At 63.1% G+C, this 27,338-nt stretch overlaps 1 protein-coding gene across 1 annotated transcript in view; it reads right to left on the reverse strand.

Moving 5' to 3' along the window:
• The window catches only part of PTPRN (protein tyrosine phosphatase receptor type N), a 42,805-nt gene that overhangs the window by 10,417 nt on the left and 5,050 nt on the right, over nt 1-27,338 (reverse strand). The window contains 12 exon segments of the mRNA XM_067570126.1: nt 7,033-7,097; nt 7,681-7,760; nt 7,967-8,053; nt 8,761-9,083; nt 13,240-13,274; nt 13,553-13,669; nt 18,054-18,251; nt 18,254-18,401; nt 18,860-19,103; nt 20,792-20,891; nt 21,107-21,220; nt 21,703-21,753. Coding sequence (XP_067426227.1) covers nt 7,033-7,097; nt 7,681-7,760; nt 7,967-8,053; nt 8,761-9,083; nt 13,240-13,274; nt 13,553-13,669; nt 18,054-18,251; nt 18,254-18,401; nt 18,860-19,103; nt 20,792-20,891; nt 21,107-21,220; nt 21,703-21,753 — 1,562 coding nt within the window.

A 27,338-nucleotide genomic window follows, 5' to 3' on the forward strand; every position in this document is an offset into this window, starting at 1 on the left:
CCAGCCTGCAGCACCCCCAGCCTTGCTCACTCCCCTCTCGTGCCCCTGCCCTGGGCGACGTGCAGCTGCCGGGTCAGCCGTGCACACCTGTAACACGCCAACACAGCCCCTGCTGCAGCCTCCTCTAGGGCCTGGGCCACGGGAGAACCGCCACCTTTAACAGAGCCACTTCTTTAGCGCAGGGGTCGCGCGCTGCGCTCTCGGTGGGGAAGGTCTGGGGTGCACACCCCACTAATGACCCAGACAAGGGGCTGCCGCATCAGCCACCCCAGCACCTCAGGACCTGCCCAGGGCACCCCCACACCGAGCCATCACCTGCAAACCCCCTCCGGGAATCTGGGGCTGGGCGGGGGTGGCCACCCAAGCCAGCGACTGGGACAGACAATGGGCATCCCCCAACCGCAGCTGCCTCTTTTCCCAGGACAGCTGGTCTCCCCACCGCTGGGGGAGAGGCCGGGCCCTGAGCTGTGCCTCCCCCGCCGGCTGGATGAAGGGCACCAGTTCATTACACCGGCAGGGCAGGGGCAGCTGGGGATGGGGAGCCGGGATCTCTCCTGGCTGCCAGCCGGGCTCCCACTGCCTGCCCGACAGCCCCGTGTGTGCATGGCACAGCCTGGGAGCTCGCAGGGCCCGAGCCAGGAAAGGTCACTGCAGGCTCCCCCAACACCTGTGCATCCCCCCGGCTGCTGGCCAGGAGCCCCTCACTCCCCAGGGAGCTGGCTCTCCACTTCCCTGGGCAGCGTGGCTCTCCGTTCCCACGCACACGCCGGCGCGCTCGCCTTGCTGAGGTTCAGGTTGTGTCGGTGATTTGTGGTAAAAGTCAGGGCAAAGATTCATAGAGCCATGACCCGGCCCTGACGTTTACTTCAAATAACTGTGACAAAATGGGGCTGATGGGGGGGATGCGAGGCTGAGCCCCACGGGGGGTGTAGTGGGGAATCCAGCACCTGCTGCTGCGGCTAAACTTGGGGGCCCCACAGCCCATGACAGCTGGGAGCTCTGGGTCTGGCTCAGAGCTGCAGGGGTTGGGAGCGCTGAATCTATAGGAACCCCACACACACACATTGCAGACCCTGGGAGCTGTGGGGGCCCCGCTGGCTGACAGCTCCAGCCCACCTGCCACCAGGTTGAGGAAGCAGAAAATGTCAGCGGTCTCTGGAAGTCACAGAATCTGTGACATAATCTTACCCTTACTTATGGCCCAGTTCTGGAATAACCTGTCCCGGGAGGAAGTTGCTGGAGCCCTGTCAGAAGGCTTAAAGCCTTGGTATCACCATTATTTAAAGCTTCGCTCTGCCGCGGGACACCTCGCTCCCCAGAGAAACCTCCAGGCCATTACTAGACTCTGCAGAGTGCCTGGCCCCAGCGTTTTCTTGTGGCTGGGAGTTCCACAGGACATGGCTCTACAAACACACCCCTGCGTCTGGTTCTCCGCTTCAGAGCAGCTGCCAGTCGGTCTCAGCAGCTACCCCGCTGTCCTGGGGGGATGGCAGCACCTGCTCTGCTTTCCCTGCTCTTCAGTAGCATGCTTCCCCTTCCCCCCTCACATCCCCACTCTCCGGGTCTAGGGGGACTGATGGTGAGGGCAGGGCCGAGGGATTCTGTGATGTGCCTATTTTGAGTGAGTAGCTGGGGCTGACCCCGGCAAGGTGACCCCCTCCCCTCGCTGTCTCCCTGGTGCCCCGTAGGACAAGCTTGGGGGGCTGCCTTCCGCAGACCTGTCTCCCTCACTCGGTGAGGCAGGGGGTGCCCCTCAGGGACCCCGAGCCTGCTCTGTGCGTTTCCCATCCTGCACTGGGTGACACCCCAGCTGGGCCTGTGTCACTGCAGGGCGCCAATCCTCAGGGCGGCATCCCTCTGGGAGCAAAGACCATCCCGCCGCACAGACCCTCCCCCCCCATCCCACATGGCCAGGGCTTGGACCACAGCAAGATGCTCAGCTCATTCATGTACCTCCCCGGCAGCCAATGAAACACAGGAACCACACATGACATCATCACACTCCTCTCTCATTGGCTGGGGCCCAGGGGCTGGAGGTGGTTACCTAGGTGCTTTTGGGGGGGCTGCTGTGTTGGCTCAGCACCACACCCCAGGGGAAGATGGGACCCTCTGCTCTGCCGGCAGGGCTCAGACCATCCAGCACCTGTGCGTGCTCCTCCTGGGCCCAGGATCGATCCTGCCTGGCCCACTTGCCTGCCGGGACCACGGGCCCTGCCCGCTGCACCCACACACTAGGCCCAGGCTTCGTCCCCCGGGAGTTGCTGAGTCCCATCAACTGATGGCCCTGGACCCGAGTGCTGGGCACAGAGCAGCCCCCCAGCCCGGGCAGCTGCCTAGCGCTGAACCCGCAGCACCAAGCTGGGGGCTCTGCACAGAACCACACCCCTCCCGAGGCTGGCAGGCAGGCGGGTCCAGGGCTCCCCGGCCCGGGCCACCCCCGCTGGCTGGGCTAATGGCACACTGACAACCACTGGCGGTACAGGGGTGCCCGGCGCGGGCGGGCGGGAGGGGTTCCGGACTAGCTTCGCTTGGTCAGCTTGCGGGAATGCCCCCAGCCGGCAGAGCAAGCCTGGCCCGGCCTGGCCTCAGAAGCAGAGGCCCAGCAGGCAGCAGCACAGGCGCAGTTTGACTGCTATATATGGGGGGGCCCACCTGCGTGCACACTGAAGACAGTGGGGGTGGATAGGGGGACTTAACGGGGGAGCCTCAGCTGCTGCTACGGGGACACCCCGCCCCTTCCCCTACCCCTCACGCTGCACCCCCATCCGGTCTCACCCCCGCCATTCACCCTGCACGCGGAGTGGTGGCGATGGCAGCAGCAGAGGCTGGCACCCTCCTGCCAGCGGCCGCAGCCCGCGTGGCGCAGAGAGGGGAGCAGCACGTCCGGCTCCCCCCCTCCCTCGGTGGCTCTGCTGCACCCTGTACTCTCAGCCCAGGCCTGGCTCGTGGGAAAAGGGGCCGCGTGGGAACGAGAGTCCGGCCCATTCCTTTCCTCCCCCCGGCAGCAGGCCGAGCAGAGCACGCTCTGAGCAGCTCTGCACTTGCAGAAATGGGGGGGCCCAGTGGCACATGACCCCATGTGACCCTCCCACCTCTCTCCTCAGTTTGGGGGGGGCATCGACCCCTCTTTCCCCCCTCCCCCTGCAAACTGTGCCCACAGCAGCGGGACTGACTCTGCCATACCTGAGCTAGATAGACCTCAGTGCCACTGCTCCCGTTGGGGGGCAAGTCTCCTGCCGGTGTCCTAGTCAGGTGAACTCACAGAGGGGGGCGCTCACGGCCTGACGCAGGGGGGCTGAAGGCTCTGAGGTGTGGTCCCAGGAGGTGGTGAAGCCCAGGGGCTGACCCAGTGACAGAGGGACCCTAAGGGGGCTGGCGCACTGAGGGGTCCTGCCAAGGACTGCCCACCCCAGCTTCCCTAAAAGTGGGGGAGCTAGAGATCCTGATGTCCCACCTCACAGCAGACAAGGGGCTCACACTCAGCACACCGCGGGAATCCCCCACACCTGTGCCCACCCCTCCAACTCTCACAGACCCCAGGACACAGCCAGGAGAGCTAGTGAGCCCAACGCACAAAGCGGGGACACACTAGGTCCAAACAGCTACACCGAGGTCTGTGTGGGCAGGAGCAGCAGCCAGCTGTCCTGCAGGCAGCCTCCTCCAGGGGAGAGCAACAGGATCTCTGAGCTGCCGTGTCATCCCTGGGCCGGGGACTGGATCCTGTTCGCAGAGTCGTAGAGTTTAAGGCTAGCTGGGACCTTGAGATCATCTAGTCTGACTTCCTGCCCAGCCCGGGCCCGGGGATTTCACCAGTCACCCACTCTGAAACCAAGAACCGGGGCTTGGGTAAAGCATCTTCCAGGAAAGCCACCACTTCCCAGGGGACCAGAGTTTGTCAATCACCCCCCCTGTTAATGTCGATACCTAATTTCTACCTGGAATTGGTCTGGCTTCACCTGGCTCTCCTTCAGTCTCTCTGCTCTCTCGTGTTCTCCACCCAGTCTGTGTTGCAGTAACAGATGGGTCGGGCCTAGGGAGCATTCAAAATCCACAAAGGCAGCCGTGCCGTGTCCCAGTTCTGGTTCCCTGTGTTTGTCGCTGGGCAGTGGCTCTGGTTCGTTTCTCGTGCGTTTCTCCCTGTATTAGTGTGCAGGCTCCTCCAGGGGAAGGAAACCGCGGAGCTAACGGACTCTGATCTGGCGGAGCCAGGCAGAATGAGAGCCGACGGCTGGAAGCTGAAGCTGGACAAATTCCAGTGGGAAATTCGGTACAAATTGTTACCCGCGCGGCTGATTAACCCCTGGGCCAAGCGCCAGGGCAGTGCTGGCTTCTCCGGCTCTTGACAGCTTCACATCCAACCTGGATGATGCTTTGGCCTAACAAGCGACTGGGTGGCCGCCTGGGTCCTGCGCTATGCAGGAGGGTCTCCTGGGCCTGCTGGCCTTCGACTCCACGGATCTATGGAAAGACCACTAGACCCATGCACCCCACCACCCAGCACAGGAGCCCTGTGTCCGACCCGCACCCAGCACAGCAGGGCCAGATCGCTGCCCAGGGGCCGCCGCCTGACGAAGGGTAAAGCACAGCACCAGCGTCCTGCGGCTGCAGACAGGCCCCACCGAGCCCCTTCGCCATCTCGCTCGCCACCCCGCCCGGCATTGGCTACGCCAGCAGCCACAGGGGATGGGCACCTAGGAACGTGCGCCCGTCACACAGTCACAGCAAGCCCCGACCCGCAGGTCACGAATCAGGGCACTTCAGAGAGCCGGAAACCCACGGAGACGGCAGAGCCCTGAGCGCAGAGTAAACCCAGCTGGGGCTCGGGCAGCAGGAGAGCTCGGCAGGCAGCCTGGCCCATCCAGGAAGCACCAGGGACGCAGCACCCAGCCCGGGGCCACGGGACAAGAGGGAGGCCTGGGGCCGGCTCCAACCACTGACCCCCCACCCCTGCAGCAAGAGACAGACTCTCCCACCTGGAGCAGAACCGGGCTGGTCCCCTGCCCCACACCTGCCGGGCCTTGTATTTCAGCCCGTCACAGGGGCTGGCGCAGCGCAGAACGGCCCCATCTCAGTCTCTTGCGGCTGGGGGGCGCCGGGGCCCCCCTGATGGGGGTCGCTGGGATGGGCCCCACTCCCCGCTCCCCACCGGCACCGCAGGGCAGGGGGGCCCGGGCGGCCGCCAGCTCTTGCAGTGCCTGTCGTGTTGTCATGGCAACGCCTCCCCATGCAGGCTGCCTCCATGGCCAGGGCCCCCAGCTCAGCCCCGGTGGCCCCCCCTTCCCTACTCAGCCCCCCGCTTCACGAGAGGTCCCAGCCCAGCAGCAGGAACCAGCCCCCCAAACCCCTTCTCGCCTCCAGCCGGCCACCAGCGTAAACGGGGCTGGTGGGTGGCCTGGCCCCCCCCGCACACAGCTCCACATCCACCCCAGCTCACACCGGGTCCGTCCCAACAGGGGGCAGGAGCCAGAATGAAGGGGGCAGCTCCATTCCGCTCCCCAGGGCTCAGCCCCTTCCACCCAACGCCCCCCCCACACCCCGCCCAGGGGCTGCCTGGGACCAGTTTGGGGATCCCCGGTTTCATGCATCCAGCAACCCCTGAGCCGCGGGGCTGGGAGTTAACATGCCATTGAGGTGCCTGCGGCAGCTCCCCCCATCTGAGCCATGGACTGTCTCTCTCCAGGCTCTGGTAGGGTCGCTGCATCGCTCACAGTCAGGGCAGCTCCCCCTTGCCACAGCGACGGGCCCAGGCTCTCTGCAGACTCAGGCAGCATCGCTGCGCCAGTCACACGCAGGGCGCGGCTGTGAGCTTTCCTTGCCCACCACGGGGCAGGGAACCTTTTCTTTTTACAGGAACGCTGCGCTTCTCCCCTCACTGCACGGCTCCCGGAGCTGGGACCCGGCCGGGGCCTTAATCCTGCTGTGGGGGGAGGCGGAGGGATTCAGTTCACCAGGCAAAGGTGACGGCTGCCATCTTAGCCGACACTGGGGGGAGACACAGAGCAGAAAGCCGGAGCCGCTGGAGCTAGCGGGCCCAGCCCGGGAGCCGGGGCGGTGACAGACCCACGTGCCCCGTGGACGAGGTACAGCAGGGATACGCACACTCTTGCCAGAGACCCTGCAGTACAGCCACCCGGCGTCCCCCATGCTGGGGAGCCAGCGTGTCACCGTGAGGTGCTCTCCTGCTTAGGGAAACCCCCGTGGGGCCAGGCCAGGGATCGGGGATGAGGGAACCCCAGCGGGGGCTGCCCAGAGTGGGTGTGACAAACACTGGGTGGGATGGGGCGAGAACCGGCCTGTGACCCTATGAACACGACGGCACCAGGGCCTGGCGTCAGCCCCTAACAGCACAGTAACCTCAGTGCAGGGACAGCCCCGCCCCGGGGCCCGGATGTTTCCCAGCTGCTAGCCACGGGAGAACCTGCTGCGCCTGAAGCCAGAGGAGCGACAGGCCTGGGCCCTCCTGTCCTCAGGGGAGACCCAGCGCCAGCCCCTGGGGTGCCGGGGCCGCAGCAGTGACGCAGCCCGGGGCGCGTGCAGCATGGCTGGAGTGTCTCCTGTGTACAACGCAGCCCGTAAGGCAGGACTCTGCCTCCCCACAGAACGAGCCCCGACCCCACACCGCCCCACGCCATTGCCACACAAACCGCATTTCCATCCTCCAGCAAGACCCTTCTGGAGAAAGGCACCGCGCCCGGCACCGGCTCCCCTGGCCCAGGTCCCCACCGCAGTCTGTTACCGGCTCACCTGCGAGGATTCTGCGTCCGGGGGTCCCAGCCCAGCCAGCCCCAGGGACGCACAGGCAGGGGGTCTGACCTCCTGGCATGAAACGAACCACCCTGCAGTGGAGAGTCGGGATCCCAGCGCCGGGAGCTCCGGCAGCAAGCCGGCGAAAGGCCCTTCTTCGCTCTGCTGGGTCTCAGCACCCCCAGCCCCTCCCCTTGCCACACCCCAGCCCCCAGGACCCCCAGCACTGAGACATGGCCATGCCCCCAGTCACTCAGACACAGCAAGGGGGAGTCGTCTCCGCCTTACCTGCCCCACGCCCGTCTGCACAATCTTCAGCCCCAGCTCGGCCTCCAGCTTGGACTTCACCGTGGCTGCGGAGAGGGGAGAGGTCAGGGCGGGACACGTACAGCCGCCAGGGCCCCGACATGGGTCAGCACAAGGGGGCGTATCTCCTCGGGCCTCCCCCAGGTCACGGGGGTGTCACCCTGCTTCCCGCCCCACATCGGGGTGTGGCCACTTCCCCCACTGCCTGCCCTACAGGGAGGGGTCCCAGCCCTTTGGTGCAGACCACAGAAGGCACTCTGAGCGGGGAGGGGCTGTCACACTTCATCCTCCCCCCCCAAAAAACCACCCCTCAGGGCAGGGCTCATGAGCATCATCCCAGGGGTGAGCAGGCTGGGCCCTCCCCCGATGAAGCCAGGGCCCAGAGGCACTTGGGGTGCAGCCGGAGAAGGTCACACATGGGCGTAGGGACAGTGCCGCAGGCCCTGATCCTGGGGGGGCAATGGGGCCGTGGCCATGTGTGAAGGGACTGGGGGGGGCATTCAGGGATCAATGAACTGCTCCCCCCAGAGCCAGCCCCTGACTCCGGGCACCGGAGGCCCACGCAGCCTCCCCTCACCGCTCGGTGCAGGTCTAGCGGGTTCCCGGGCCTGATCCGTTGCACCCACTCACCGGCCTGATTGGTCACGTCCGCCAGCGACAGGTTCTGCTGGTTCTGCCGGACCCGGAAGGTGAGAGCGGGGCCCACGACGCTGCAGAGAGGAGAGAGACCCGGGCGTCCGGCACAAGACAGGGAGGGGCCAGAGCCCAGCCCAGGGGGCCATGCCCCCCTGCCCAGACCCCACCCCGGATCCCTGTGCCCTGGCCTGGCTACCCCCTCCCAGGATGCATTGCTCTCCCCCCACACGCTCTATTACCCCCTCTCCGAGGCCGCCCCGCGACACCACCGTGGCCCCACCTGATGTTGATGAAGCTGGCGGTGGACAGGTGGACATGCTCGGCCAGCATCTCCAGCAGCCGGACACCCGCGGCAAGCCCCAGCGGCCTGGAGGGGAGCAGAGAGGGGTGCGGCTCAGCTCTGCGGGGAGCCCCGGGGAGCCCCTGGGCTCCCAGCTCCTGCCCCCACCTGAGGCAGGTGGAGGGCCCGGCTGGAGGGCTGAGCAAGCCCGTGACAGGGCAGGTCCCAGCACCAGAGGGGGAGGCCCCAGCCCTGCCGTGCAGAAGAGCTGGGGGTTCAGGAGGGTCATGGAGCAGTTCAGTGGGCGCACCAGGCGGGCGGGCGTGTGAGCCAGGCAGAGGGAGAGGAGAGTCTGGTGCGTGGGCGTGAGAGCTGCAGGGTGAGGGGCATTTACCCATTTGCACGCGTGGCCATCGTGGGCAGGAGCCGCTGCAGGCGTGTCGCACACGCGGCCCTGGCCCGGCCTTTGGGCTGCCCCCGGCAGACAGAACCAGCCGCCCTCCCCTGTGACCCCCAGCCCTGCAGAGCCACCTGCGGGAGGGCGGGACCAGGGGCCACGGCCAGGACCAGTCAGTCAGAACCAGCTGCCCACGGAACAAGGTCCCACCTGCAGCCGCCCCAGAGAATCAGGCTGGGGACCGGTCCCCAGGGCGGAGGATGGGGAGATGCTGGCCCCCCCTCCCCACCACGGCACAAGGCACGGGCACCATGCAAGCTCTGCTGCCAGGAACCACGTTGTCTGCCCCCCCCCCACACACACACGCTGCAGTCCAGCCCCTGCCCCCAGCTCTCACTTCTGGTCCGTGACGATGTAGCCATACTCTTCGGTGGGCCGGGCCTCCGGCTGCTCCCCCATCCTGCCACGGCCCCCCGGCTCCGGGTAGCTCTTCTTCTCCACTGGCACTGGCCTGTCAGGGCTCAGCACCGCCCCTCCGGCGGGGTCCCTGGGCCCAGCCTGCCCCGGGGCCTGCGGCTCAGCTGAGGACAACGTAGGCCTGGCACTGCCTTGCACCGGCCCCTCCGTGGAGGCAGTGGCAGTGGCTGGATTCTCAGGGGGCGGCAGGGTAGAGGGGGGCGGCTCCAGCTCCTCTCCGTGCTGCATCTCCCCTTCGGTCACCTGGGGCAGAGAGCTGCACGTTACCAAGGGGGCAGCCAGACCTGGCTCGTAGCGGAGTCTGCCCCACCAGGGGAAATGAAATGACCCAGCCCCTAAGGGGGGGGGAATGGAGCCTCACAGCTCCTGCCATTCGCCTTGTGACCCCCCGTCACCAAGGCCTGGCCAGAATCAAATTCTCCTGGTTACTTTGCAATGCTTTTTAGCGGAGAGTGTCACGAATGCAGTGCAGGCCTCATCCTGCCGTTCTGCTGAGGCCCCTCAATCCTGGCCTGCAGCCCCCCTTCTGCCTCCTGTAACCGCGGGACTTCTCCCCTACGGGTGCCGATGAATATTTGCAGATGGGTAAAGCACACTAGCGCTAGCGTGTTCCCAGCAAACCCGTTCCGTTTGCACCCTGTGATCCGGCCTGGGCCCAGCGGACTGGCCCCTGGGGCACCAGACCGGGTAGATCTCTCTGAAGAAGGAATGGAGGGCTGCACGGGACACACCTGCCAATGGCTGCTTGGCCCAGCCTAGATGAAAATTAAGCTTGCTGACAAAGAGCTCTCCAGCTGGCCAGGGAAGATGGACAGTCCTGGTCAGGGCGTCTATACCGAGAAGAATGGAGAGAAGAATTCTGGAAGGGACAGGCGGAAAACAGGACAGAGTGCTGCCTTCCCACAGCCGGGACGGGAGGTGCCCCTAAGATCGGACAGTTTTCTGCAGCCCACGGAACAATCCGCACGAATGAGAGGATGGGGCTAGGCTGTTCTCGGTGGTGGCAGGTGACAGAACAAGGAGCAATGGTCTCAAGTTGCAGGGAGGGAGGTCTAGGTTGGACATTAGGAAAAAGTTTTTCCCTAGCAGGGTGGTGAAGCACTGGAATGGGTTACCTAGGGAGGTGGTGGAATCTCCATCCTTAGAGGTTTTTAAGCTGCAGCTTGACAAAGCCCTGGCTGGGATGGTTTAGTCGGGGTTGGCCCTGCTTTGAGCAGGGGGTTGGACTAGACACCTCCTGAGGTCCCTGCCAACTCTATGATTCTATTCTATGATTATACGGGACCTTTCAGTTCCACGAAGAACATCTGAGCGAACTCCTCGGAGATCCTCCCTGCCCTACGAGCGAAGGGAGACAAGACAGACGATCCTGGGAGCAAACTGCTGGCTAAGGCAGTGGTGTACGCTGTTTGGCTTTGTGGAACACTGGTCCTCCTCCTACAGGGAGAGGGAGCTGTACAGTTTGGCTGGCCTCCACCTCCGTAAGAGGGGCCCATCTCCACAGGGACAGGCTGGTGAGAGCAGCCGAGGGGGGTTAAACTAACAAAGGGGAAGATGGAAATGGGGGGGAAACGAGCACTTCTCCAGCACAAAATCCTGATGCTGAGAACAGTCTCATCAAGACACCGACGGACACGAAGAGAAGAAATCCTTGAACTGCCTGGACACCAATGCTAGGAGCCTGGGTAGCAAAGCAAGAGGAAAGGGAACGACTCCGTTAGGAGCGTACGTTGGATCCAGGCGGTGTTACTGGCAGGACGATTTCCACGATTGGCATGGTAAAAATCAATGGTTCTGACCTACTGAGGAAGGATGGAGTGGCCAAAGGGGAGGGGGAGCGGCATGGTCAGCAATGGCATTGCCTCTTTCGGAGTCTCAGGCAACCCAGAAGAAAATGATCTCGAATGTTTATCAACGTCCTAACAGGTAAAGCACAAGAGGGGGTATTAGTTGGTGTCTGCTACAGACCACCAGATCCCACTAGGAAACAGGACAACTGGCTCCTAGGAACCCATATGGGATGTGAAGGAAAAAGAGCAGCATGATCATGGGGGGACTTCAATTCGAGTGACACACACTGGCTGTCTCACGCTGTCGCATGGCGCTAAGACATCCTCACAATTTCTATACATTCTAGATGACAATTTCCTAACTCAAGAAGTGCTGAATCCAGCGGGGGAGAACGCTGCATGAGACCTCGATGGGACAGATCAGGAGGCACTGATCAAAGATCTAAACCTTAGTTGTCGCTTAGGTGCAAGTTATGACAATCACATTTGTTATGTGCAAGCAGAATAAAGTCTAAACCGGTAATCCATATATAGCCGGTGGTTTAAAAAGGGACAATTTCATAAAGCTCAGAACAATTATGAGCCAGTGAATTATGAGTTGGGAGGAAGAATTCAAACGGAAAAGTATGAACGATAATTATGAATTGGTTAACAACGTTTTACTAGATGCTCAAAAAGCCACAATTCAAGGAACAAGGCTGAACTGGTTAAAAAAAAACAACCTGGCTTAGAACAGAAGTGAAGGCAGCTATAAAAAAGAAATATAAAAGAGGGAAGATGATAGTAATGACTATAAATCAGAAGCTATGCATATTATAGTAGAAAATGGATAAGGGAAGCAAAAGAGACACCAGGAGTAACATATGGCTGGCAGAGTTACGGACAATAAGGCGTTTAGGTATACTAGAAACAAAGGAATCCTAACAATGATATTGACCCATTTCTAAATGGGAGCTGTAGAATTGTCAATAATGCAGAAACTTCTGTTCTGTATTTAGGGGAGGGAAAAAGATGATGTAGTCATATCACATGATGATGATGAAATACTTTCCATTCCAGCAGTAACTCTGGAGAATGTTAAATGAGAATTACTAAAGTCAGACATTTTTAAAATCAGCCGTGCTGGACAACTTGCATCCAAGAGTTTTAAAAGAGCTGGCTGAGAAGATCACTGAACCATTAATGTTGATTTTCCATAGCTCTTGGAACATGGGGGACGTTCCAGCAGACTGGAAGAAAGCAAATGTTGTGCCAGGATTTAAAAAAGAGTAAGTGGGATGAGCCAGGTAATTATAGGCCTGTTAATCTGACATTAACCCCTGGCAAAATAACAGAAGAACATTTGATAATTGGATTTCATCACTATAGAATTGGAGGAGGAGAATATAATGTCATGAATGCAAATCAGCATGGGTTTATGAAAAAATACATCCTACCAACCTAACTTGATTTTTTTTTTAGCTGATATTACAAGTTTGGTTGACAAAGGTAATAGCACAGATGTAATATACTTAGCCTTCTGTAAGGCATCCGATGTGCTGCCACAGGACATTTTGATGAAGGAACTAGAATGACACAAAATGAACATGGCACACATCCCATGGATTAATAACTAGCTAACGTTTAACCGTTTTATAAATGACCTGAAGAAAAACAGAATCACTTGATAAAGTTTGTAATGGACACAAACTGGGGGAGGGGGAATAAATAATGAAGAGGATGGGGCACTGATACAGAGCGAGCTGGATCACTTGGTAAACTGAGTGCAACAAAACAACACACATTTTAACACGGCCAGAGGTAAAGTCAGACATCCAGAAAAAGAAGGCAGGCCGCACTTACAGGAGGGGGGATTCGATCCTGGGAAGCAGAGACTCTGGTGGATGATCAGCTGAACACAAGCTCCCAGCCAGTGCTGCCAGAAGGACTAGTGTGATCCTGGGACGCACAAACAGGGGAATCTGGAGCAGGCACAGAGAGGCTATTTTACCTCTGTCTGTGGCACTGGCGTGACCGCGGCTGGAATCCTGGGTCCAGTTCTGGTGCCCACACTTCAAGAGGGATGTTGATAAATGGGAGAGGGGTCAGAGAAGAGCCACGAGGATGAGGGAAGAAGAAAGAAGAAAACCTGCCCTACAGCGCCAGACTGAAGGAACACAATCTCTTCATCTTACCAAGAGAGGATGAAGGGGTCACCATCTGTAAGCACCTCCATGGGGACAGATATCTGCCAAGGGCTCACAGAGAAAGGCCTAAGACCAGCCAGTGGATGGAAGCTGACGCTGGATGAATTCAGACTGGAAATAAGACACCAGTTTTTACAGGGAGGGTAATTAACCGCTGGAACGACTTCCCCGGGGCCAGGAGGGATCTCCATCACCAGCAGGATTCGAATCCAGGCCGGCTGTTTTTCTGAGCAGACCGGAATGAAGCCAGGGCAGGTCTCTGGCCCGGGTTATGCAGGGCTCAGACGAGGTGACCACAATGGTCCCTTCTGGCCTTTGAATCGAGGGCTCTGGGGAGCTGCGGAGCCTCCAGCATCAGCATCATTAAGTCTCAGCGTGGCCCTGGGGCCGTGGCCCAGCGGGGCTGGGGAAGATTGCACTTACCCGCTTCGCCTCCGGAGCCGCCTGGCCAAACCCACCTGCCAGGGAGAGAAAAGGACATTGCGTGTTGCTCAGCTGAGGGTCACGAGCTGCTCCAGGCACCAGGCATGCACACAGGGCTGGGGTGTGGGGGGGAAATCAGGCAGGTTCCAGGAGAGGGTAACACACCCCCCGCCCCCAGGAACAGGCAGCACGTTCCAGGGTAGGACATGTAGTGCTGGCCTCCCATCCGTCTGCACCCCGCCCATCCCGCACCCCACCAGCGGCAGCCGTACCCTGGCCCGTCTCGTCTCCCCGCCGAGTCAGCAGCACTCACCGGGGCTCTGGAGCAGCTGCAGCAGGGCGGAGAGGCTGCTGAGCTGCCGGGGACTCAGGTCCTGCAGCCCCACGCCGTAGCTGGCCAGCATGGCCACAAGCCTCTGCAGCATGGCCTCTGCGGGAGGGAGACAGAGTTTGTTTAGGGACCTGCACGTGGAGGGACAGACTCGGGGCAGCCGGCAGCCCAGCGCCGGGCACCCTGCCTCTTAACAGCCCGCCCGGGGGTTGATCCTCCCGCCCGAGTCACTGCAGGACAGCTTGACAGATGGGTCCCCCCCTCTCGGCAGGCAGGCTCAGCCCAGTCCCCCTGCTCGAGAACAAAGCCGGGGAAGGTGGGCGAACAAGAGCCAGCTGCTGGAGGAAGTGGGGGGCTCTCACCTAGGCGCTGACCCCGGTCAGACAGAGCCGGAACATGGGGTTCGCCACAGCCTGGCTGGGCTCTGGGCTGACTCGAACGGGCTTAACCTTCATTTCTCTGAGCTAAGCGAAGGTTCGGTCCGGTGCTGCGTCCAGCAGATGAGAACCCGACTACTTCAACACCGCTGTGCGAGCGTCACTGCAAATACTTGGCCAAGGGCACTAATCCCTGGGGACCAGAGTCTCTCTCGGTGGGACTCGCGGACCAGAGGTCAGGCTGAAAAGCAGGAGGGCTGGAGCCACAGAGGGTCAGCCTGCGGTGGCGGTGAAGACGTGTGGCTTCCCCTGGAGGGAGAGAGAGACCCTTTGGGGTTCTGGCACACTCCCGGGGTGCCTTCAAGAGACTGTTCCGAAGCAGGGGCAGGGCCCCGATCCTGTGGATCTGGGACAGCAACATTTCTTGGGATGTTTTGGGGACAACTTTGTTTCAGAACGTGGAGGAAGCAAGCAGGGGAAAGGCAGTTTTTGTCTTGATTCGGAGCGATATGGAGGAGTTGGCAGCGACTGGGAGGGCGGAAGGCGGCTTGGGTGAAAGTGACCGTGAAATGAGGGAGTTCGTGACTCTGTGGAAAGGAAGGCGGGTGCAGCGGAGTAAGGACAATGGAGGTCAAGCAGAAAACTAAACCTCAGGGCACTGGTAGGTGAGGCCCCGTGGGAAGAAAATCGAAGGGAAAGGAGTTCAGGAGAGCTGGCCTTTTTTCCAGGAGACAATAGTGAAGTTACAATGCAAAGGAAAGACAAAGAACAACAGGCCCCTCTGGCTCCATCAGGGGCTCTTCAATGGCCTGAAAATCCAGAAGGAATCCTACAAAAAGTGAAAACACCTGGCCAAGTTGCTGAGGAGGAGCATGCGTCAGCAGGGTCTGAACGAGCTCTCCCCTGACCGCGGGCTGGGAGGGGGAAGGCTTCGGGACCAGGCCCGAACACACAGGAACAACCCCCTGCCTGGGTACCCAGCAGACAGCTGTGTAGCTGTAGCGGCCAGCCTTGGCTGGGGTTGGGTTACAAATGCAGGGGAAATGCAGTGTGGTTAGCCTGACTGCATGGACAGCAGAGCTGTGCTTAGCCCAGCCTCCATCAGCTGAACCCACCTTGCTAACCGGGGGCTACGCCAGACCCCGTGGAAGGGAGAAGGGGTGGGGACACGGGTCCCTGCCAGGAGGGGGGGCTCTGCCTGAGAGTCCTAGGCATGGTTTAACCGGCCCCTCCCCTCTGTTCAAAGAGCTAATTAAGGCTCCATTGGGGTCGTTTGTCCTGTTAAATGATCACTAGCTGTGAAATCACTGGTTGTGGGGCAGCACTGAGAGCGGACGATCCCTGAGAGCCGGGTGGCGCCTCAAGAGACCAACGCGCAGAGGGACAGGAGGAGCAGGTGGCAGCGGGTGACGGCTGGCAGGGTGGCCAGCGAAACGGCGTGGCCAGCAGGGCAGCTGGTGCAGGGAGCTGAGCAGCAGCTGGTTGGCAGGATGGCGACGCCGGAGCAAGCGCTCGGATGGCAGAGTGAGCAAGGTGCCTTCCTCCCTCCCCCGGGTGGGAGGTGAATTCACACCCCCGTGCACCTCTGAGCTCTGGGTCTTCACTGCCCAAGGACAGCACGGTGAGTGGGGCGTGGCGGGAGGAGACGGGAGTGGCGCACTAAAGGAACGTTTGGTTGCAGAACTCAAGAACCTGGGGCAGAGGACAGTGCCAGCGTGCGCTGGGTGGGCGCGTGGCTCCCCGGTTGATCATTATGAACCTGCTGGTGACGTCCCTCCTTTCATTGAACGCTTCCTGTCTACACCCAGCGGGTGGGGAGCCATTGTCCCAGGTTACTGGGTGGGGGCTGGATCCAGTTCTGGGCTCGTTTTTCAAGAGGAACCCCTAGATACCGAACGCAGCCCTGGCTGCTGCCGCCTCCACCCGGCAGACGGGCTCCGTCCAGGAGAACAGCCAGGCAGGCAGGAACACAGTCAGAATGGCTCAGGCACACAATGGCCTACCCCTCGCAAAGGACACAACAGGCGGTTCTTTAAATACACTGGGAGCGAGAGCGAGACGAAGGACAGTGCCGGTCCTGCCCAGTGGGAGGAGGGCTGGTAGCGGGTGACAGCTAGAAGGCCGGGGTGTGTCATGCCTGATTTGCTGTAGTCGTCACTACGAAGGTTAACGACGAGCAGACACTGGACACAGGGAAGGAAGCGGGTAAAGAACATGAGGAGAGTACGGCCACATCTCCGCTACACACCACTTTGGTGTAACTTGCGTTGCTCGGGGCATGAATAATCCACCCCCGAGTGACACGTGACACCAACCCCAGCGCCACCGCGGGCAGCAGTCTGCTGGCAGGAGAGCTCCTCCCGCGGACACAGCGACCACCTCTCATGGAGGTGGATTTATTATGCCGACGAGAGAGCCCCTTCCCACTGGCAGAGCATCTGTTCTGGCAGTGCTGCAGCTGCGGCCGTGTGGACACAGCCTTAGACGTGTTGGAGTTGGCAGGGGCTGACGACGTGCATCCTAGGGTACCTAAGGAACTAGCTGACACAGTCTCAGAACCCTTAGCAATTATCTTCAGGCACGCCTGCAGGACAGGGGAAGAGATCCCAGAGGACTGGAGAAGGGCAGACGGGAACAAAGAGCACCGGGCACTACAGAGCAGATACCTGGACAGACGCTGGCAAACACTCTGTGAGCACCCGGAGGATCCTGGGCTCTAAGCAATAGCCAGCATGGGGGGTTGTCAGAGCAATCCTGCCACACCACCGTCATTTCCCTTTCTGACGGGGGGACTGGCCCGGCAGATGTGGGGACGCAGGAGACATGGATGTATCTTGAGGGCAGTGAGGCTTTGACAGTCCCACAGGACAGTCTCACAAGCAAACTAGGGAAACGTGCGGTGAATGAAATTACTCTCGGGGGCACACGACCGGCTGAAAGGCCGAACTCAAAGAGTCGTTATCATCAGTGGTGGTTGTCAGACAGGGAGGCTGTATCTAGAGGGGTCCCGCCGGGGTCACTCCTGGGTCTGGTCTGGTACTATTTAACATCTTCCTTAGTGACAGCTAATGGAGCGAAGGGCATGTTTATAAAACAGGCTGGGAGGGGTTGTAATCACTGGGGAGCCCAGAACTAAAACTCCCAACAACTGACAGATTGGAGGACTGGGCTGAAATCACCACGATTTCAATAAATTCAATGAAGACAAACGCAAAGTACAACAGGTAGGAAGGACAAGTCAGATGCACGACCACAAAATGGGGCGTAACTGGCCAGGTGACAGCGCTGCCGGCCAGGGTTCGAGCGGATCACAAACGAACACGAGCCAACACACCGCTGTGCTGGCAGAAAGGCTGATCTCCTTCGTGTGCGAGAGACGGGAGGGAAGTGCTCTGCTCTGCCCGGCAGCGGCAGGGCTGCGTCCAGCTCTGGGCGCCGCACTTTAGGAAAGACGTGAACAAATCGGAGAGTCCAGAGGAGAGCAACAAACCTGACGGAAGGTTTAGAAAACCCGGCCGGCCGGTGAGGAAAGGTTAAAACCGGGCGTGTGTTTAGCGGTGAGAAACAAAGGCTGGGGGGGCGGGGCTCTGACACAGGCCTCACATCTGGGATGAAGCGGCCAGTGACCAGCTGTGCTCCATGGCCACTGAGGGCAGGACAACCTGCAGCAAGGGCGGGTTAGGTTAGAGACTGGGGGAAACTTTAAGGCCTGGTCTGCGCTGAGCGGGAAATGCGGCGGCAGCCGACGGGAGATACGCTAGCCAGGCGGAGCCGCGTGCGTCTCTCCCGTCGACCTCCTAACTTCTACCTGCTGCGGTGGCCTCACGGCGCTGTGCTGACGGGAAACGCGCTCCCGGCGGCCCAGCACTGCTCCTTTCCCGGAGGTGGTTTTATTAAATCGACTCCCAGACCAACTGAGCGGGTCTTCCCTTGCGCTCAGTCGATCTGACGGTCCCTAGCGCTCAGGGCGGTTACGCTGGGGGGGAAAGGGGGGCTACAGAATCCCCGTCATCGGAGTGTTTGGGAACATGTTGGACAAACCTCTCTCTGGGCTGGTCCGGGTTTACTGGGAGGCTGCGGGCGCCGGGCTGGAAGGCAGGGGTTACCTGGCTGTGCTTGGAGATCCAGGACGGGCTGCTGCTGGCTGCTCTCTTCGGCGGGCTCGGCGTAGTCCCTGTAGTTCTGGGGGAGCCCCTGGCCATGCTGGGCCCTTGTGCTGGCGGGGGCCGACCGACTCGCCTTCTCTCTGGGCAGGTAGAGCGTGCCTAGGTCCTGGAAGAGATGCCCCCCATCTGGCCCTGGCTGCCCCCATAGGAAGGGATGGGGCTGACCCCAAAGAGGGCATGTGAATCCTGGGCAAGGGCTCTGTCAAGGAGAGCGGGGGGCTCGGGGCTCTGCCTGGCCGAACTGCCCTGGATAGGGCTCAGCTGCCGTGCACCGTCCTGGTAGCCAAACTGTAACCAAAGCACAGAACCATCGCGCCCTCAGTGCCACGAACGGACACCCCAAGAGCAGGCTATGTCGGGGTGCGGTGAGGACAACCCTCCTCCCCAAAACCCAGAAAAGAGGGACCCCCTTGCCGGCGCTGAGATGCAGCCACCTCTGGGGTGGGGTGTGGCCGCTGATTAACAGCCGCACTGCACAGCCGTTTACAGACAGGCTAGTGACACAGAATCCCACGTCCACCAGGAATGCAGGGAGGAGGGAAGGGATGATCAGCCAGTACACCCCAATTGCTGGGGGCCCCTCCAGGGAGCCAGATGGAGACAAGTGCTCTGCAGAGCTGATATTGGCGTCTCCGCCAGGGCTGGGCCTGCCCAGGGGTGTCTGTCCGTCCCGCTTCTGCCACGCCCCCCCAAGGCCTCATGGCCCCGTGCCAGGGCTGGAGGAAGGCGGCCCTCCCCTCACTCACCTTGTGGTACGAGTAGGGGTGCAGCAGGGCTTCCTCGTAGCCCAACTCGGGCGGGGGGCCCAGCAGCAGGAGATCCAGGTAGCGCTGCAGCAGGGCAGGAGGCAGCTGGGCCTGCGGTGCCAGGCGCGCCGCCTTCTCGGTGCTGGCGGGCGGCGGGTACTGAGCCATCTGCAGGGCGCTGCCTGCCCGGCTGGGCTCTGATGGGAACAGGGCCCTCCGGGGAGCAGCGCGCAGCGGTGACAGCCTTCGAGACAGAACAGTCCGGGGGAGTGACCCGGCAGGGGGCTGGCCTGGGCTTCCCCCCTCCCAGTCCCGGGAGGCAGCAGCGCAGGGGCCAGACACCCAGACCTGGGGCGCCCGGAAACAGGCCACTGGGACAAGACCCACTTGCGCCTTCCCCGCCCCAGAACCGCTCCGCATGGAGCAGCTGGAGCCCCCCTCGAGCCAGCACTCCTGCCCGGCGCCCGCTGCACCCCGTGCTGGGAGAGGCCAGGACAGCAGAGCGGTCTCTGCAGCCAGCCTCCGCCGAGCAGGGAGTGAGGCGCTGAGGAGTTTTTGCCCCCGTTGGCTGTCAGACGGGTCCCCAGGGCTGAGCCAGGCCTTTTCCACAGCCGTGCTAGGACACCCAGCCAGCCTCCGGCGGCTGCCGCAACTCGGGCGGCTAGAACAGCCCGTGCAATAGACAGCCCCGGCACAGGAACGCAGCTGAGCCCTCGGGCTCCAGGAGTCGCCCCCAAGGCTGATTCGCAAGTGCCCCATTTCAGCCTGCCCAGCCAGCTCCCTGGATCACACCGGGAGGAAAGGGGTTGGCTTTGTGGGTGCTGGGTGTGGCCCTGGGGCAGCCCCCCAACTGTCCCCCGGTCTGCCCCCCCAGAACACAGTGCTACCAGCTGAGAGCCCAGCACCATGGCAGACCAGCGACAACACGGGCAACGGGGCAGAGAGACCCAGCACCCCGCAGCTCCTGTGCTGCGTCCCCGGCCTGGCGAGGGGCCCCGGTTCTGATGGCGGGACCTACGCAACGTGTGCAAAGCTGCGCCAGTGCACAGCCTGCTGCTTTCTGCTGGGCCCACGAGAGCCCTCGCCCCAGGGACCAGCCGAACCCGCCGGGGGGCCGGGCTGGCTAGTGTTGGGGTGAACGTACAGACCGGCAGCCGGGCCGGGGCCCCGCGGGGGGAGAAGGGAGCCTGCTGCCTGGCAATAGCTCCTAGGCCTGGACGAGGGCCCCACCCCGCACAGGGACGTCTGCCGGGGAGATGCGGCCTCCTGCAGGTGACTTCCCCCTGTCGGGGCCCAGGCCTCTGCCCTGAAGGCGGCTGTGTCAGCACAGAACAGCCGCGCGGGCCCCTCGCTCGGCCAGCCACAACCGGGCCCCAGGAGCCGCCCTGCCTCAGCCAGTTCCATGTGGCCACGAGCCTCTGGGCCAGGAGGCGGGGGAGCCCCTGGGGGCTGCTCCCTGCAGGAGCCAGCTGGGGTAAGCCAGATGCTCACAGGACAGAGGGAAGCCGGGGATGCCCCTGCCATGCCCAGCTCTCCCCAGGGGCGGGTCCAGCAGCTGCTCACGCGCAGGTGACCTGAGGCCAGGAGAGAGGCTGCTCCCCCCCCGTCCTGCAGCGCCATCCGCAGGTGAGAGCAGGCTGCGCAGCGTCCAGCCAACAGCCCAGCCCCCAGTGGGCCCCGGGGCACCGGCCGCGGAGGAAGCATCGCGTCACCTTCAGACCGGAAACAGCTTCCCCGGCGGGCGCCAGTCGTTCTCTCGGGCGCAATAACCGTGGGGGGGAGGGGGCTGCTTTGTGCCACCCCGCTCAGGCTGCGCATGGGGTGGGGGCTGCTGGGAGGGGCTGGCACAGCACAGGCCCTGGGGGGGCTCCCTGCTCGGGGCGCACTGGGATGGGGGCGGACGACTGGACATCCTGCCCGGCCCAGCCCTACCTGTCCTTGGCCACTGGCTCCAGGGCCGGGCGCAGCCGGGGGATCCGCTCCATCTCCTGGGAGATCACGTACTGCGTGACGCCGTCCTGCCACGACAGCCCTGCCCGAGGAAAGAGAGAGGCAGCCAATCAGAGCCCAGCGGGAGCCAGTCGCCCCGGAGACGCTCGGCGCCGTTCTCACGGCGAGAGGACACGGGACAACCCGGCAGGGCACCGGTGGCACCAGCTGCCCCTGCCCCGGGGGGGGGGCCTGACCCCCAGCCGCTGGGACCGGCCAGCCGGCGCACAGCCCCCCCTGCCCCCCGCCCGGGCTCACCTTGTGCCATGAGGTGGCGCAGCACGTCCTGCAGGCGCTGGAGCACGGGCAAGGTGACCTGGAAGCGGGGCCTGTCGCGCACGGCGCCCTCCTGGCACTGCCCGAACAAGCCATCTAGGAGCAGAGCAGAGCAGAGCAGAGCAGAGCCAGTGCCGGCCGGGGCCGGCCAGGGGCTCGGGGCCAGAGGAGCCCGCTCAGCTCCCGCGGGCAGGGGAGGCGGCACTGTTGGCCTGGCCGCCCAAGGGACAGCGGCTCCGGAAGGGGACGCGGCAGCCAGCACTGCCCCAGAGAGCAGCAGGTGCCGGGGCAGCACCCAGTCACGGGTGGGGGGGGAGCCCCACAGCAGCGTTACCCCTCGGACTCCGTAACCCGTCTTCCACCTGCCCCCTCTGCCCCCCCCCCCCACACACACACCAGGCGCCCCAGCCTCGCCAGCTCCCCGGGTCATCACCGCAGTCAGGCCCCGGTCCTGGCAGAACTCAGCCTCACCCCATCGAGGCAGGGCACTGCTCTGGGGGGCTCCTGCCCCCTCGCCCCCCGCAGAGCAGGAGCTGAGCCGGCCCCTCCCTCCCAGGGCTCCCCCCGTGGTCACTTACCCTGCACGCAGACCTCCTGCTGGGAACAGAGCCTCCTGTCGAACAGGCAGCCTGGGACAGACACAGGACAGTCAGCGCCCGCCCGACAAACAGCCAGCGTGCAGGCACCCTCCGGAGGGAACGGGGGCCCTCCCAAGGCAGCGCCCCTCCTCACCATGGAGGTGCAACCCACAGGGACTCCATCCCCCAGCATGCACTGCAGCGGGCACGCAGCCGGCACGTGGCATGCTGGGCCCCGTGGCCCCCAGGCCTCCCCCTCCCCGCCACTCCACTGGGTGCCTGTGACGACGCGGGAATTTTCTGTAACGTTTTTATGACCCTCACGTGTGCCTCGGTTTCCCCTCTACGCTGCGTTGTTACCCAGTGGTGGAAAAGGACGGTTTGCCCTCAGGGCAGGCTCAGCGGCACAGGGGTGGGTGTGAGCCAGTTTTCCGAGGGCTCGTCTACACGGGCGTTTATGCCGGCAAAGCTTTTGTCGCTCAGGGGTGTGAAAAAACCACCCTGCTGCACAACGCAAGTTTTGCCGGCCTAAGCGCCAGTGTGGACAAGGCCTGAGCCACGTCACAACCGCAGGTCGGTGGAGCAGCCCAGACGGTAACAGCCAATCCAATCGCCGGCAGGCTGCCACCCACAGCCAGCACCTCGGGGCGGGATGGGGTTCCCCACCTCTCGGCAGGGAAGTGGGACGAGCTCCCCCAGCTGCAGAACAAAGGAGGGGCGAGGGGGTGTGGGTGTGCGCACGGGGGCGGAGAAGAACAGCTGGCTGCGGGATCGGGCCAGGGAGACAGACAGCGCTTGAAGCGAGGGGATCACACGGCTGGGCTGGGTTCTGGGCTGACCAGAACGGACGCAGGTTCGCACAGAGAAGTGAAGGTTAAAGCACAGCCCAAGAACATCCTAGGCTCCGTCCATCTCGCGAATAAACCCGACTGTTTGGACAACGCTGCCAGGGTGTCCCAGCCAATGCTGGCAGAGGGACACCAACCCCTGAAGAGTGGGCAAGTCTCTACCAGGGTCCATCTCCGTGGGACTCGCTGAGCAGAGCTCGCAGTGGGGAGCAGGAGGGCTGGACCCCCAGAGCTCCAGTCGCAGGAGGCGGTGAGGCTGCGGGGCTCACCCTGAAGGAAGAGAGAGAGCCCTGGGGGTCTGGCACACTGAAGGGGCTCCTCCAAGACTTCCGAAGCTGGGTGCGTAGCCCCGATCCTGCGGATCCAGGACGCTTGGTGGCAGCGGTGGGATGCTGAACACACCAGCAGCATTTTGCAATAAGTGACGTGCGGCAGTAAGACAAGGGCAGTCAAAGGAGATGGTCTAGAACCACTTCCCTAGAAGCGCATGGTAAACCCACGCAGGGGAGAGGGGTTAGCACGGCGAAGCTGCACGAGGCACAGCTGATTGCACGGCTGCGGAAGGACGGTCAATCCAAAAGCAGGTTCCAGAGCCAGGTGGGTCCGAGAGGCGCAGAGGCAGCAGCAGGGCACCCTCCAGCCCAGACTCCCCATGGATAGACGTGAAGCGGAGAGCAAAGGAGCGAGCCCACCGAGAGAGGCAATGAAAGCATGAGAAAGAACAGCAGCACCAGGAGCCTGACCTGGAGATGGAGAAGGGGACAGGCAGGACCCACAGAGGAGCAAGTGGGGAAAGACCCCAGGATGCCAGTTCCTCAGGGAACCAAGACACAAGCTGCTGCCCCAGTTTCAGGCGGGAGGGGGATAGAGATGCCGACCTCACCGGCTTGTGATCTGAACCAGGCTGACGGTGCGGACTGGCTCCGCTGTCTCACCCCCTCACTCAGACCCAAAGTGATAGAGGTGCACGGACGGACGGATGGACGGAGTGGAGCCTGGGGACTACGGACAGTTCAGTAAGGCTGCGCTGCTGAGGTCTGACTTGACCCCGGAGGTGCACAGGGACCGGCTTTGGGGTGTGCAAAGACCCAGGGCGAGAGATACAGGGAAGCCACCCGCCGATGGGAGAATCTCTCCACCCATGGGCAAGGGGCATTACACAGGACTTGTGTGAGCTGGCTGGGTTGGAACAACTCTAGGAGATGGGTCCCCACGAGATGAACCCATGGCTGGCGGGCAGAAAGGCCAAGGACCTGCGCAGGGCAGGCGGCTGGCAGAGGAGTTTGTGGTGAGGTCTGGGATGAAGAGAGACCTGGAGCAGGCTGGCCCGAGTCCGGGTCTGGGGAAAGGGACCAGTGCTGGCACTCCAGACCTGGGAGTCAGGGAAACCCAAGTGTGGGGAGCAGCTGGCCCTGGTAAGCCTCCTGCAAGGGGTCTCAGATCCGGGACATAACGTCTGTAGGCGGCCGGGGCATCAGTGGGCAAAATGCCCCAGGGCTGATGAAAGTGGCCCAAGGGGACGCACCGAAAGTTAACTTGGAGAAAGCCCCGCACAGAGGGGCTCACTCGTCCTCCGCCGGCCACGGCAGCCTGTCACTCGGGCCGAGCGAGCCACGGGACCAACCTTTGGGGAAGCAGCCACCCAGCCAGCTCCTGGGGGCACAGCGGGGGACGGACAGACGGGCTCCCACGCCAGGCCCCAGGGCACACGTCCCGTTGGACTCCCCTGGGCTCAGGCTCACCGGACCCCGGGGGGTGGGAGGTGTTGGTCAGTGGGGAGCCGTTCCCGGGGTGCAGCGATTCTGGGACAGAGACACCCCTCGTCAGCCCGCGTGGTGCGACCCCACCACAGGCTGGAGAAGGTGAAGCAGCTGCTGGCCAGGGACACCTGGCGAGAGGGAGGCTATGGCGGGTTCTCACCCAGGGACCCTGAATCAGCCCCCGGGAGAGACCCGAGTCCAGGCAAGGGCAGCAGGTTGCCCCCGAGAGGGAGAGGGGCTCCTGGCACAGGCACAGCCCTGGGGTTCAGACAACTCCGGCGGGGGCCTGCCGACGTGGGGGAGCCCCTGCACCCCAGTCTCCCCACTCCGGGACGCCAGAGCCCCCGAGACAGGGCTGGGGTGAGAGCAAATGCTCACGGGGGAGACACAGGGTCAGCAAAGGGAGCCGGTGGGGAGGGGGCTGGGGGCCTGCGGTCCCAGCACGGCGAGAGGGGCCTGCGGTAGCGGGGATGGGGCGTTACAGTGCACCAGCTGCCCCCGCCCAGCCCCTACTGCCCCCTCACGACAGCAGCCTGGAGCCGGGGGGGGCACAACACGGGCCTGGGGGCAGATCCCCTCCCCCCGCCTGCTGCTTCCCTCAGCCCACCAGTGGCAGCCATTGCCAAGACGCGGAGAGCAGCAGCGGGTGACTCAGCCACAGCGAGCGAGCGAGGGAGGGAGGGAGGAGAAAGCCGCCGGAGGGAGGGTCTGGCCGGAGCAGAGCAGAGCAGAGCTCAGCAGGCTGGAGCCGGGCCCTTGGCGGTGGAGGGAGGAATGGGATGGGGCTGACCGCTGCCCGAGGGGCACCGCGCACCGCTGAGCAATGGGGAGTTCAAGCGCTCAGCTGCCAGGGACATGGAGCCGGCTGGCAGTCCCCCCGGAGAAGGGCTGGGGCCCCGCTGCACTGTGCCAGGTGCCGGAGCCCCCGCCGGGCGGCTCACCTCTCTCCCACAGGGCCCCGCCCACTACTCCCAGCAGGGCCCCGTCTGCCCCAGGCAGCCCCAGCCCTCCCCGGCCCTGGGACGTCAGCGCCCTCGCTGTGGGGCCGGGGAAGAGAACGAGGCGACACCCGTCATGGCAGAGGGCACAGCCCTCCGCCCCGCCCCCACCCCGGCATAGACCAAGCGAAGCCGCGGGCCCCATCCTGCCAAGTGCACAGGACACGGGGCCAGGGCGGATTCCAAAGCGCTGCCCACGATAAACTGTCTAAACGCAAAGGAGACACAGTGCCCCCCCCACCCCGCCACCGGGAGCTGGCCACGGTGCTGAACCGCTCAGCTCCCTTCCCCCAGCAAACAAACCACTGCGCCGATAAACCTGGCCCCACAAGGCCCCATGGACCCAGGCAGGACGCGCAGGGCAGGGGGTCCCAGGCGCTGCCACCGCCCCCGTCACCACACAGCCACCCTGAACCTCGGCAGGAGAGTCAGCGAATGCCGCACCCGGGGCAGGGGAATCGCAGCGGCCCCTCTGATTCCAGGATCAGAAACCACCAGGATCCAGAGGGCTGACCACCAGCAGGGGCCCGGAGACCACCCGGCCTGACCTCGAGGACGCCACCCGTCCCCCGCGGCACTGGAGACCCTTCCAGACGGAGAGTCCACCACTCCCAGCTCGTTCGTTCCAGGATGAAATCCATCGCCCGCCCTGTTCACTCCGGGGCCTCCTTTCTAACCGTGTCCGGCTTCAACTTCCAGCCGCCGGCGCCTGCTCTGCATTAAGGAGCCCGTCAGCACCCGCCAGCTTCTCCCGGCGAAGGCGGAGGCACCACAACCAAATTACTCTGCCGCCCTACACTGCCCAGGCTTCTTCACACTCCCACCACTGGGCCTTTCGGCCCGTCGCCATCATGGCCCTTTCCTGCAGCCTCTGCAAAGCACGGCCCGTGGAACGGACACAGGATCCAGCATGGGGCCCCCTTTATACATCCAAGGCTCGCATGGCCCTAAATCCTCTCCAAGGTCCCGGCCCCACTCCACGGGGATGGCTGCACCCTGCAAGGAGCAGCCCAGTTTCTCGCGCCGGGCCCCACACACTGACCCCCTGCCCCAGAGAGCTGAGAAGGCACAAAGGGCGGGTGAAGGGATTGTTACCCCATTGAGCTCCATGCAGGGAATCACCTGGGAGCCTGTGGTGGGGACCTGGGAACCGAGCCCAGCTTCCCTCCATCTCCATCAGCGTCTGAGACAAGCCCAGCCTGGCCGTACAGCACCAGACTCCAGGGGTGGCCAGTCCAGATCTGCCACCCGCCTGCAATTTACTACGGGTCCTTACGACGGCCGAGCCAGGTTCCTACATCCCCATTAATGCAGCACCCCTCCCCGCCCCCCATCACAGCACACGCTGCACGAGACCACAGCTCCAGGTGCACACGCTACGCCACGACTCGCTCCAGGGGGATTCGGTCGAACGACACAGAGAACAGCTTCGGGGGAGCCCGGGCAGCCAGGGTCCCCGGCAGCTTCTCCAGAAGCCAAATGGCCAGGCCCACTCTCTGGGGAACCAAATCCAGCAGCAGGACCTCAGGTGCAGGCAGCTGCCCGGGATCAAGAGGGACTGACTCAGCCCTGGACCCCCCCAAAGGAACGCCCGGTCCTACACAGCCCCAGGCAGGACCATCCAGGAGGCCCCCGGCACGCCTGCCTGCAGGCAGATCTGCTGCTTCCAGCAGTCCCACGCCCAGCACGGCCCTGGCAGGAGCCCCGGGCAGGACGAGCGGCTGAGCACTGTGGGAGGAAACTGCTCAGCAGGGGCTGGGAGAGCGCGACCCAGCGATCCACTCCTGCCTCCTGCACCAGGACCGGCCAACAGGTGCCCCCGACGCATCCGACGGAGCCTCCCCGCAGCGTCCCCTCTTCCCCAACGCGGGTGCGGCCCCCCAAGCCTGCAGCTTGCCATGCTCCTGCGAGATCCACTCAGCCCGGGGCGCTGGATACTGGGGGCAGAAATCTACAGGCCCCAGCTCTCCGGGTGAGAGGAGGGGGCTGCAACGGGGGCGGTCCTGGGGCTCCTCGCCGCAGCCCTCAGC

Source organism: Emydura macquarii, unplaced genomic scaffold, assembly GCF_026122565.2.
Source record: "Emydura macquarii macquarii isolate MOO-44397 ecotype Brisbane River unplaced genomic scaffold, CSIRO-AGI_Emac_v2 contig_2988, whole genome shotgun sequence".
NCBI lineage: Eukaryota > Metazoa > Chordata > Testudines > Chelidae > Emydura > Emydura macquarii.